Genomic DNA, 13300 nt, shown 5'->3' on the forward strand with positions numbered 1-13300 from the left:
ATATATCAGGTAGCACATATTTTTATATCTCTTTTGACCATAGGTTCTATTATCTATCCAAAAAACGCTGAAATATTTATTCTATTAGCTTAAAAATAAACACATATTTATGAGTCAAATATATGTATAAAACTTATATTTGTCTATTTATTGTAATCTCCTTTCTTGATACAGAGAAGCTCATGCTCACTGCAATTTAGTCAGAAATTTTGCTGTCTGCAATTTAGTTAAAATTAACTTAGATTATTTTATTTTTAGGTTCCCCCCAACCCTGTTAAGCACTGCTATGGGAAAAAAGAAAAATGACTTCCTCTTTTCTTGCCTCAGTCATTTTAACTTTGATTACATTTGTGTTTTGAGGGGGAAAAATGTTTTACATTTATGTATTTCTGAAAGCAGCGTCTTTTTTTTTTTTTTTTTAAAGATCTTTATTTTTTGAGAGTGTGAGCAAGAGCGGGGGTCAGTGGGTGGGGAGGGGTAGAGGGAAAGGAAGAGAGAAAATCTCAAGTAGACTCCCTGCTGAACAGAGAGCCCTGTGGGGCTTGATCTCACAACTCTGAGATCCTGACCTGAGAGCCACTCCGGCACGCCCCCCAAAGCAGTTCTTGAAATATCTGGGATTGGCACCATGAGCCATGGAGTAGTGACTCCACTATTCTTAGGATTTCCTTAAAGATATACTAACTTTTTCTTTTTTTTAAGATTTACTTATTTATTCAGGAGAGACCCAGAGAGAGGCAGAGACAGAGAGGCAGAGGGAGAAGCAGGCTCCTCGTAGGGAGCCCGATGCGGGACTCAATCCTGGATCCTGGGATCACGCCCTGGGCCGAAGGCAGATGATTAACTGCTGAGCCACCCTGCATCCCAAAGATATACTAACTTTGATAAAAGCAATATAGTTATCTTAAATTTATAGGAGTGATTGTATCCTATAGAAATGTGGTACATTAAGTATATGAGTACTTCTCATATGTGGTATTCAGTATTGTTGACTAATGTTATTGCTGAAAAAATTGAGCTAAGTCACTGGAACAAAAGATTTCCATACACGTATCAATCATGACAGTAATACATTATCCTTGTGGCCAAAAATTTAGAGTTGTCCCTATTTTTAAGACTCCTATATCATATTGTTTAGTTTCTATTATAGAGGACTTTCTGATATTTTCTGTTTAAATCTCTAATCTCATTCATGAATTCTGTTTGCTGTATTACCATAAATAATCATCTGGCCTTTGCTTAAACACTTCAATCTTTGATTCCTCCCCCCCCCCTTTTTTGATGGCTTTAATTGTTAAAAAGTGTTGTTCATATGGAATTGAAATCTGGTATTTTTTGCCTTAAGAATTCGTAAAAGCCTTACATCTAAATACCTATCTTACCTTTAATGATCCTTACTTAATATGTCAGAAGACAGCTGTCACAGTTCCTGTCTTCCCTTCCCCAGCCCAGAAGGACTCTTCCTAATTCTCATAGAGTGGGTGACAACTTTTAATAAAATGCACAATCACTAAATAAAGCATGCCAAGTGTTCCCTGACCATCAGTGGGAAAAGGGGCCCTATTACATGTCTCTTGACACCGAAGCATTTCATAATTCCTTTCTGAGTTCCCAGAGCACATAGTTATGTGAACTGGAACTTATATTTTCTCCATCATCTGATTTTTTTTGTAGTAGTTTGAAAACATACTAACTTGGCTACTCCTGGATTTTTCCTTGCTACTCACAAATTGCCTGGCAAACGCTTCTTTCAGCAACATAAATGACTACCTGTTCTGCTTTACTAAGCTGTGTCCCTTCTGATTAAACTTCAGTATTGTCTTTGGTGATGCCAATATTTTTCTACCCCACGTCACACTGTTTTGATGCACTTATGTTTAGCTTTCTAAATGTTTTAAGAAACATTATTTTACATAAATTTTGAAAAGATCTCGTTCCATGGCCAGGTAGGATCATTGTTATCATTCTGCAGTTTTAACATTTGTCTTGTCTTGGGCAATGGCTGTTTACTGACTCCTTGCTGATTTGTGTGATTGGGTGAGCAATTAGCTGTGAAACTTTAAATGAGTTGCCTCATCTCTCTGTGCCCCAGGGTCTTTTTATACAAAACAATAATATAGGTAGAATAATTTCTAAAGTACACTCCTGCTTAGATTTATTACCTTAAAGTTCATCTACAGACATCTGAATGTCCTCCTAATGACATGGAAGTGAATATTTTAATTAGCCTCTTAAGAAAAAGAGACCAAAAAAAAAAAAAAAAGAAAAAGAGACTACATTTTGTGAAGAAGACATTTTTGAATGCAACAGAATATAGTTTATAAATATACTTTCCAAAGTCTCTCATGTTTTTTCTTCAGGCTTCTTTGTAGAAAGTTTGAAGAGAATGTGATCTTATGACCCATACCACAGGGCATTAGTGTTTTCTACCAAGAAATTTTATTGAAATTGAATAAATATGAGGAAAGCTCATTAAACCTCCTAAGTAAGGGATGCCTGGGTAGCACAGTCAGATAGCAATCGACTATTGGTTTCAGCTGATGGTCATGATCTCAGGGTCCTGGGATCAAGCCACACGTGGGGCTCTGCACTCAGCATAGAGTCTGCTTGAGATTCTCTCTCTCCCCTTTCCTGCCTATCCCACTCGTGCTGTATCTTTCTCTTTCTCTCTCAAATAAATCTTAGAAAAGTATTTTTCACTTAGTAGACTTTTTTTTTCTTTTTTTAAGATTTTATTTATTTATTCATGACAGAGAGAGAGGCAGAGACATAGAGGGAGAAGCAGGCTCCATGCAGGGAGCCTGATGCAGGACTCGATTCCAGGACACCCCCGGGACCGTGACCTGAGCTGAAGGCAAATGCTCAACCACTGAGCCACCCAGGTGTTCTGAAAAATATTTATCTGAAATGGATGGAGAAAATTATGTTTGATGTTCAATTAATAAAAATGACCAAATTTAAAAATTTCTCATATATAGGTAGTTATTTGGAAAAGTGAATAGTTGTTTACTGCAATTAGGTAAATGGTGCTAAGAATGACTTAAAACTCTATTATGTTAGCTTTTATTAAGGCTTGTTGTACATGCATTGCTTGCGTACATTGCATTTATCTTGTAATTTACTAAAAAGGGAAACATATGCTTGAATAAAAGGTTCCCATGCTGAGTTACTTAATTATTTTTCACTGTGGGTTCTATGGGAGGAAAAAAAAATTCACAAATTGGCAGCAAAATGAATTTATACTGTCAGCAAGTACTCTGCTATCCTGTGTCACCAAGTGCTTCTCTACTGTGTACCTTCCTTGTGTTTGCCATCACTTTATAAAAATGTACTCTAATACTTTGGGGAAATGCCCTTGAGAGAAATTAGGGATTGTCCACCCAGTTAACATAAAGCTACAAGTCTCTGGCTATAGAGAATCTCTGTGAAGTTAGCAACTTCACATCTCCCCTATTTTTGGATTAACTGTATTTTTACCTGAAAACTGGAATTGTGTTATGCAGCATTATAACTACTCCCCACATATAGTTATTGAGTATTGGAAATGTGTCTAATCTGAATTGAGGTGTGTTGTCTATATAAAATAAATGCCAGATTTTGAAGACTGAATATGAATAGAAATATGAAATGTTTCAATAATTTTATCTTGATTACACATTAAAAGGCTATCTTATGTACAGGTTAAATAAAGTCTTTTTATACTAATTTCATCTTTTAAAAAAATATGGCTAGTAGAAAATTTAGAATTGCATCCTTGTCACAACTCCTTTGGAAGTGCTCACCTACTGTGGTTGGTTACCTATGGATCAGAATAAGTATTTGTAGTCTCAAAACTTAAGGAAAATTTAATAACTTTATATGCATCATTCCTTCATTTAAAATATTTTGCATGCTGTCTTCAATATGCATCATGAGTATTTCTACTTCATAGCTGTGTTTGTATCCTCTGCCTGCATTAACAAACACCTGCTCCCACCTCCTGCCCCTTGGCTTTAATGTATACACATCTTAAGGTCTCCTGAAAATTTCAGATCATTCTGTAAAGCTATTATCGTTTATTCCACATTGATTTCTCCCTCTCTGAATTTCTTTTGCTTCCATAGAGAATATCAGAAAGCCAACATTTAATGAGATTCTCCCTTAAAATAATCTCTAGCAATGTTAGTGTGTTTCTTAGAAACATTTTGGGTGGGAGGGGTAAGGCATACATTAGTTCTCTGTTTGTAAAACTGATGAGTGCACAATAAACCGTCAGTGATAGCAAATAGCTGGTTAATGTGTCCCCTCATGACCTGTAGGTGTAAGTCATTCTTCTAGTTTCCTGGAGCCTTGACCGCTTATTACTAATATTACAAAACATAGACCTGCGATTTAAGGTTATGCTCTTTTGGTTAAGCCATTTTTTTAAGTGGTGCTTCAGAGAACTAAAAGCCATGACCCCAATGAAAACAAAGGAAATGCATGATTGCACTTTTCGTAATCTAGAATGCCTCCCTCTGTACTTTTAATCTGTAATGTCTCCCTTTTTTACTTATTAAAAAAAAAATGGTCTTTGAATGTTCAGGATGATGCCCGCCAACTCTTTGTGCTTGCTGGAGCTGCTGAAGAAGGTTTTATGACTGCAGAACTTGCTGGAGTTATAAAGAGATTGTGGAAAGATAGTGGCGTGCAAGCCTGTTTCAACAGATCCCGAGAGTACCAGCTTAATGACTCTGCAGCATAGTAAGTAATCATGACTTCAGAACTAAACTATCATGAATAATTTCTTGCAAGTCAAATATACCTCCAAGTCAGTGCTATTGCAGAACTGGCTGACACATTTCTTGTAAAACTCAGGATATTCAGGATGACAGTATTTGAAAACTTTTCTGGATTTTTTGGTGTGTTTGTAGATAGCATTGCTGTTATTTCCTTTGTGTTCGGAGGTGTCTCAAGAGACTCACCCTTATGTAACTCTAATTGAAACATTCAGAATAGACTGTTGGCAGCATATTTCCAAGAAAGTAAACTGGAACTTTGCAAAGTTCACCCTGAATTTGAGCGTATCTCAAGTTTGTGTGGGGCCAGCCCAAGGGGAGGGGAGCTGATTTGGTTCTTTTCACTAAACTTAAAAGTGCCTGAGAAGAATTATTTGTCCAGTGACAGGCACCCTGCATGAGATGTACCTCTTTTAGAGGGGTGTATGGTGATCCCAAGATGTTTCCTCATTGAGTAAAATATCTCTACGCTTGAAAATTGTCAATTGTATGTGCTCTGTTGCATTAGATATCATTTACAGATAGCTAAGTACAGTATTTTGTAAGAAAAACCTGCCCTGATTTTCTAAGTGGTGGCCACTGAGAGTTCATAAAGCAAAACCTGGTCAGGGAGCTTTCTGCTTGGTGATCTAGCTACAGTAAAAAAAATAAATAAAAATTAAAAAATCAAGTGTTTGTTTCCATAATCTAGCAGACACAGTCAAAAATGTCAGATATGAGTAGCATTAACTGGTCTTAATACATGTGCTCTGTGCTCCTTTTACTTTATTCCATTTTCTTGACAGCTACTGGTGTTCAGGGACACAAATGAGGGTGAGAGAGAAGATGATGGTTACTAGAGAGGACTAGGTAAATACACCCATTTCACCACAGTGAGAAATAGGTTACGGCTCTCCCCAATTATCACTCAGCAGGTCATTGGCTACACATAAGAATACTCAGTTTCTGTTCTGTGATTTAGTGTGAGGGAGTAAATACACCTTACTGTGTAACCCATACCAATTTTTATTAGTATTTCCTATTCTATATATATTTTTTTAAGATTTCATTTATTTATTCTTTGGAGAGACAGAGACAGAGGCAGAGGTTAGAAGCAGGCTCCCTGCAGGGAGCCCGATGTGGAACTTGATCCTAGAACCCTGGGATCACGCCCTGAGCTGAAGGCTCAACCACTGAGCCACCCAGGCGACCCCTAATCTGTATTTCTAATGCTTTATGACTATGTAAGCTATATAATATATACATATTATTTTGTATGTATTTTCTATATGTATATGTAACATGTTACTGAATATGTAGCTCCCCTCTCCAACTGGTGTCATCTTTTCTTAGGATATATGCCTTGACTCACAGATTAGGTCTTTGCCTCCCTGTCTTACATACTTAAAATACAAAATATTTCTTTCAGAGCACTCACAGATTTACATTTGAGGTAATTTTTATTTGTGTTGAAATGATTTTCTGTCTCTGCCACTACACTGTAAATTCAGTGCGGTCTGTTTTCACCCTGTGTGCTTTCTCCATGACACACAGTTGTCATTTGCTATGCTCTTGTTTAATAATGAGTGAATGAATAAACCATACTTTACAGAAGCTCGAAGAGAAATTAGAAGAAAATGATTTACAGGAAGAACACGATTCTTAGACCATATTATTTGCTTTGGCACCACCAGCTCCTGCAGAAAGAGCTAAATGGGAATCACTCATGTTGAGAAGATTGCTCTGAGTAGAGCCCAGCTAGGGGAGCTTTTGCAGTAATTAAGGGGTCCTTCTCAGAGATGATCGGTTGAAGTCACTTTCCCTGTATGATGGGACTTCCTGGACCACTGCAGTCTAATGACCAAGACTTGTCCCGTGTGCTCAAGTATCGGGGTATGCACTGGAAAAATAAGTCATTTTGGTTCCCCAGTATTTCATTACTAGTAGTTCTGACTTCACGATGGCAACAAGGGAGCCACTTTTCAAGAATGAAGGAAGTCCTAGAAATCTTTTTCTCCATAGTGGTCACAGAGCCTCTTGATTTCTGAGTTTTGGGCTAGAGATGGGAGATGTTGCCAAGTTGCCCACTGGGACTATCTAACTACCAATTTACTTGAAATTCATGATCATTTTAAATAATTGGAGTTTTTCCCAATGCCGGATTAATTTGTGTTATTGAAATATGAATGTGCATTATTTTTAGAGACTATTGAGTAGCATTTTTAAGCAAATAAATGTATGGGAGTAATCAAAGTGCATTTTAAATAAGATTAACACACTATTTCAGAGGGACAATTCGTAAAATATTGCCATGTGTTTATTAGATTTTTTTTTTTACAATACTGTATATCATTATATATGTGGAATTAAAAACACAGAGTACTAGGGGATTATCAGCAATGTGATAATAAGATTATTTTAAGTTCAATAAATACAATGCAGATAACTCCAGGTATGCTCTATGAATTCTGGTATCAATATCACATACATATACTTAACTGTCTAAAACACTGTTGATTACTAATTCAGTGTTTCGATAGCTTTTCAACTCCATCTCTACAAATCAAATATTTATTGAGCTCCTTTTGTTTGTAAGATCTGTTCTAAATGGCTAAGGAACAGTTTCAGAAGATAACGTCCATTAAAGTTGTAGTAGTTGGTGCCTCTGTAATAAACACAGATGTGAATCTTCTAAATTATCTTTGACCACTGCACTCTAGTATCAGAAAACACTGTTGGGAAGCTTCCCATTTAGAATCAATTCCAGACTTCTCATTTGAGTTTATGCACAACTTCCTGGGGGCCTTACTTTGTGAGAAGCAAGATCTGACAATTCCTGCCTCCTCATACTGTTTGACTACTCTCCTGATCTGGATTGCATTCTTTTTTTCTGTTCACATCCCTCATCATTCAGATTTCTGTTTACAACCCTCCCCACCCATGAAGGCTTCTTTCACCACTCAGGTTCACATTACTCTCTTCATACCTGGACTTTCTATAACATTATTTACTATATAAAATGACACAGAATAATTTACAAAAATAATCGCATGGTATGACACCACTGCATTTTAGTAGCATAACATATTTGACATTGTTGGCAAAGAGTATTGAACGGGTGGGTGGCTAAAACCAGTGAGAAGTAAAATATGAATATATTTTTTTAAATATTTATTTATTTATGATAGACATAGAGAGCAGAGACACAGCAGGAGGGAGAAGCAGGCTCCATGCAGGGAGCCTGACGTGGGACTCGATCCCGGGACTCCAGGATTGCGCCCTGGGCCAAATGCAGGCACTAAACCGCTGAGCCACCTAGGGATCCCCAAATATGAATATTTATTTAGAGAACCAGTAAAATGCAGAGTAAAAGAGCGTGCGTAGTGTTTTCCTATTTGTAACTTAAAGCTGGCTGAAAAAGAATAGTATTGAATTTAGCCTTTGGCTGGAGATCTACTCATTACTTTCTCAAAAACTTCAGTCTTTGTAACTCCTCAACAAGAGTAATGTCCAGAAAAGAAATACATGCTACTTAAAAAAAGTGTAATAAAGACTTTTAAGAAGCTGACTCCTAGTGTACAATTGGTTGTGTGTGGTTTTTAAGAAATTATTCTGTTTTGTTTCTAACAAGGAGAATTACTAATTCGTGTCCTTAGGAAACAAAGTACACAGTACTTAGAAAATGTTAAAAGGGCTTTGTGGCTGGAGAAGTATACATTTTCATTTCAGTGGGAATTGTATAACATATAAACTTAAATTGGTTGTATTTTTACATCATTACACAGAAATATAAAAATTTCCATTGATTTATGATATTGCATGCATCAAAATGTTTTACTTCTTGATGTAGATGATCTTTAAGGGCTATATTAACTATTATTTTATTTATTTCTTCAGCTATTTGAATGACTTGGACAGAATAGCACAACCAAATTATATCCCAACTCAGCAGGATGTTCTCAGAACCAGAGTGAAAACAACAGGAATTGTCGAAACCCATTTTACTTTCAAAGATCTCCATTTTAAGTAAGTAGCTTTAAAGCATATCATTTACAAATTTAGGTATAAAATACCTTGTTCAGTAAAGAAAGGTGATTAGACAGACAATATTTTGGATGAAGAAGGACAGGAAACATTCTTAGGAATATTTAATTTTTATTTAAGAAAAAATGAACATGCAAATCTCTTGTTTATATTTTCAAAGTGATTTAAATAAAAATAATTTTTAGCTTTTATTTCTAAATAGAAAATATTGCTCTGATATTGCATATTTGGAGAAAGTGTTAACATGTATTCTTAGAATTTTACTGATTGTACATATGCTTATTTATGGAAATGGTAAAAATGAAGGGTACCTTTTAAAAGTTTTTATTCATTCAAATGTTTGCACTTTTTCATGATGAAAAATGTCATTTAGAGTATGCTAAATACTAACTTAATGAAGTTTGAGCAGAGAAGTACTGAATTGTAGCCTGTAGAAATGCAAGGGATCTCAGAACTTGTTTTGTCCAATACACTCATTTCATAATGAATGAGACTCAGGGAAGTTTAGTGAAACATTAATTTTCAGACCTATGTTCCTCTTTTTTAAAGTATGAAAAAAGTTATTGGACTGTGCTTCAGATAGCCCTAATGCTCTGAAACAGTTTTAATGAAGCAGAATTTCTGAAAGCACCTAAAGTTTCCTAGTCAAAGATGAAAATATTCTTGAAGGTCACTGTTACAAGTCGTGGGAAGTACAGTTACATATATGCAACTATACTGATGCAAATGTACTTCTGATTCCTTCTATAAGTATCTTATTTTTTAGGAGAGAGAGAGACAGAGCAAGAGCATGCGTGCGTGCACCTGAGGACATGGGAAAGGAGGAGGGGGAGAGAGTCTTAAGTAGGCTCAATGCCCAGGATGGAGCCTGGCATCGGTCTTGATCTCCCAACCCTGAGATCACGACCCAAGCTGAAATCAAGTCAGAGGCTGACCTGACTGAGCCCCCCAGATGCCCCTCTTCTATAAGTATTTTAAATATGTTTATTATCATTAGTCACTAATTTATCCCACTAATTTATCAGTGGTTCCTGTAATTGATTTTCCAGAAAACCAAAATTGAATTTTAATTTTCCATAGCAGCTTCCCTCCACCCTCCCCCCAAAAAAACATTGCCTGCTTTTTTTAAAAAACAGAATTACAATTCATAGTTTATCTGACCATGTAACTTTGTACTTAAATACATGATCAACTTTTTCATCTCCTTTTAATTCCTTTCTGTTTTCGCCAGTTTGTAAGCTGGCAGTGGACATTCTTTGGCTGGCAGTAGCTCTTACCAAAATCATTTACTTTCTTTTAATCTGTTCAGTACTTCTAGGATATTAAATGACCAAAGTGGGGAATAGTAAAACATTAATATTTAAATAGTCTGATAGGTCTGATGTGGGAACTATTATTATTACATTTATCTTAAAGTTATAATTTTAAGGAAACTTCACTGTCAGAATGAGGCTTCAAAGTTTTGGGGGTTTTTTTGTTTGTTTTTACTTAGATTCTGATTTTTTTTTTTTTTTTGCTTTTTGTTTACTCTTTTTTTAAACACCCTATTTTAAAAGCAAGCTTATATTGTTATGTTCAGCTAATGGCTTTAACAAATACAGTCTGAGGAGAAAATGCACGGAGCTGGGGAGAACGAGGGCAGAAGGAGACTTAGAATGATTCTGCAGGAGTTCCTGTGTTTCTCGTTTTCGTGTTTTGTATTGTAATTCGTTCTTTCATTTTAACAGCTGATGTAAAATTTCGGTTTCGCTTAGTATTTTGTATGATCAGAATTAAATTCAAGAGGAGGCAATAAGGCATTGTAATTTAAGAATACATATTCTCACCTCTCTGACTAGGCGTTTGTGGAAAGTGTCTGCGTGGATCATTTTGCTTTAAGGAATCAACCACTTTACTTTTTGCCAAATAGGGAATTATAGCATCCCTTCTCTTATAAAATTGTAAGATAGATTTCTCTTCCTTTTCTATAGTCGTATAAATGTGAAATGGGTTTTGGAGTACGTTATATGTATAGGGTGGATATGCCTGTAGGGTCATCTGGCTTCGTACCAGTCGGTCTTGGTCTCATAGGACAGTCTGAGAATATCAGAACATCTCAGAATCTTCAATATCCCTGTATACCTTTTCCGTCCCCTCCCCGAAAAAAAAAAAAAAAAAAAAGAAACCTAAGAAAACTCAAATTCATTCCCTCTTTGATGCTAGAAAAAAAACTCTCATCTGTTCATCTGAAGGAGAACATATTATTTTGTTCTGTTTTTGGTTAATTTTAAAAAAATCGGAATTTTAAGATAATTCTAATGTGTGAAAAAGGAATACTGCCTTATGCACAGTTATTTGTAACATCAGATTTTAGTCATTTTTGCTCCTTGGCTTAATGAGTTAAGACCAGTGATTCCCAAAGTATGGTCCCCAGATCAGCAGCATCAATTTTGCCCACCTGGTGATTCTGATCTACACTAATGTTTGAGAAGTACTTGTTTAGATGGAAGGTTCTTTGTTTATGACAAATCTATGAATGACCCTCGTTCATTGTTAAAATAAGCTGAGATTTCTTCTGTAGTTAAAATACTGGATTATCAAGGTAAAGCTCCCTTACACGTAACATCCCACAGCATAACTGGAAGACCTAGATCTTGAACAAGGAAATAAGGTTTGTCTATTATCATTTGAAGGCATTTTAAAATATTCTGTAGACGTAGTTCATTCACTCAACAAATATTTATGAAGTATGACAAAGTCTTGTCTTTACATTGTTGGGACAGGAGGAGGCAAGATGAAGTAAATATTATAATTATCAGGAGGTAATAAATTGCTAGAGTGAGAAATAAAAGCAAGAGGGATATATTCATTCCTAGGGTAGCTGTCGCAAGTTTCCACAAGTGAGGTGGTATAAAGCAACATAAATTTATCCTTTCATAGTTCTGGAGCCTCCAAGTTTGAAATCCACATGTCAGCAGGACTGTGTTCCTTCTAGAAGCTTTACAGAAGAATCTTCTCTTGCTTCTGGTACTGGTTGGAAATGCTCTGCGTTCCTTGGCCTTGGTCACATGGCCTTCTTCCCTGGTTTTCCTCTGCTTCTCTCTCTTTCCTCATATTTTTTACGATAGCAACAAGGAGAAACAAAACCATACTCTGCACACTTTGCTAGGAAATTTCCTCAACTACTCTTCAAGTTCATCTCCTAACATCCAGTACTAGAGCCTTCTAGCAGAGGTTTTGTGACTCTACACCAAGGATTACCTTTTCTCCAGTGTCCAAGAATGTGTTTCTCACATTCCTTCTGAGAACTCCTCAAAAACATCTTTAACATTCACGTATCCTCTAAGGTAGGAAAGGACCCCACCATCCTTTGCACTCCCGAGATCTCCAAAATTGCTACCTTCTGTGTTGTATTTCTAACCAACCATCTTTTCAGAGTAGTCTGGACTTCTCTGTTGAGTGATTCAGGATCCTTCCAGCCTCTGCTTCTTACCCAGTTCGTTCTACAGCCACTTGTCACAGCAGCTCCCCACTGTGGGTCCTAAAATTTATATCAGTCAGGCTGGTCCATTTCAAGGAATTGACTCACGTGACCAGAGGGCTGGCCAGCGCAAGCTCCTAGGGCTCAGACAGGAACTGATGTTGCCATCCTAGGGTAGAATTTCTTTTCCTTCTAGGAAGACCTGTTTTTGTTCTTAAGGCTTCCAGCTGACTGGAGGAAGTCTCCCCACATTATCAGGGATAATCTTCTTTACTGAAAGACAACTGATTATAGTTGTCAACCACAGCAGTGATATCCCTTCACAGCGGCACCTACGTCAGTGTTGGACTAAATAACTGCTTAGCCAAATTGACACCTAAAACCCACCATCACAGGAGGAAATTGTGGGAGGGGGTGAGATGGGTTTGGTTGTTACTTTATATTGAGTGGTCAGGATATTCGTGCCATTGGATCAAAGAAGTTACCCAAAATAAAGTCTTTTGGATAAGGTTATCTTCAAACTGTTTTCCTTGGCAGTTTAACAGATGGTAACCATTTAATTTCTTTTCTATTTTCCTTATTTGATCTTTACCGTCAGCTCTCTTTTTTTAGGTCTTACCCGTTTTAATTTATTGTGTGGTAGAATCATTTTGTGATATAGCACACTTAATAAACAGTTCTCTAACCCAAAAGAATGAAGGGCACTTGAATGATGATAAAAGTAACAATATCAGTTGAGGTACTCAGATTTGGTTTATAGGCCAATACTACTCTGCAGGGAAATTCTTTTTGCCTGAGAATTAAATAGGGACTGTTTTAATTAGTGCGACATCTAGATAAATGGAGCCTCTTAAAATGTACCAGTTTGCATAGTGTTTCCATTATATAATTGGCTATTTCTAGGTTGCATAACATCCATGTGAATTTCAACTTTTGCTTAACGTAATAAAAAAAGTCTTATAAGGAAAAGATGAGGAAAGACCATTGTTTTCACATGGTTTGTCTTCCTACCCTGCACTAAGCTACAGTGGTCTGTTGTCATATATTGTAGAAAAATTGA

At 36.4% G+C, this 13300-nt stretch overlaps 1 protein-coding gene across 1 annotated transcript in view; it reads left to right on the top strand.

Moving 5' to 3' along the window:
- GNAI1 (G protein subunit alpha i1) overlaps window positions 1-13300 on the top strand; it is an 80496-nt gene that overhangs the window by 56889 nt on the left and 10307 nt on the right. The window contains exons 4-5 of the mRNA XM_025449357.3: window positions 4565-4722; window positions 8634-8762. Coding sequence (XP_025305142.1) covers window positions 4565-4722; window positions 8634-8762 — 287 coding nt within the window. The remainder of the gene's footprint in view (window positions 1-4564; window positions 4723-8633; window positions 8763-13300) is intronic.

This window comes from Canis lupus, chromosome 18, assembly GCF_003254725.2.
Source record: "Canis lupus dingo isolate Sandy chromosome 18, ASM325472v2, whole genome shotgun sequence".
Taxonomy (NCBI): Eukaryota; Metazoa; Chordata; class Mammalia; order Carnivora; family Canidae; genus Canis; species Canis lupus.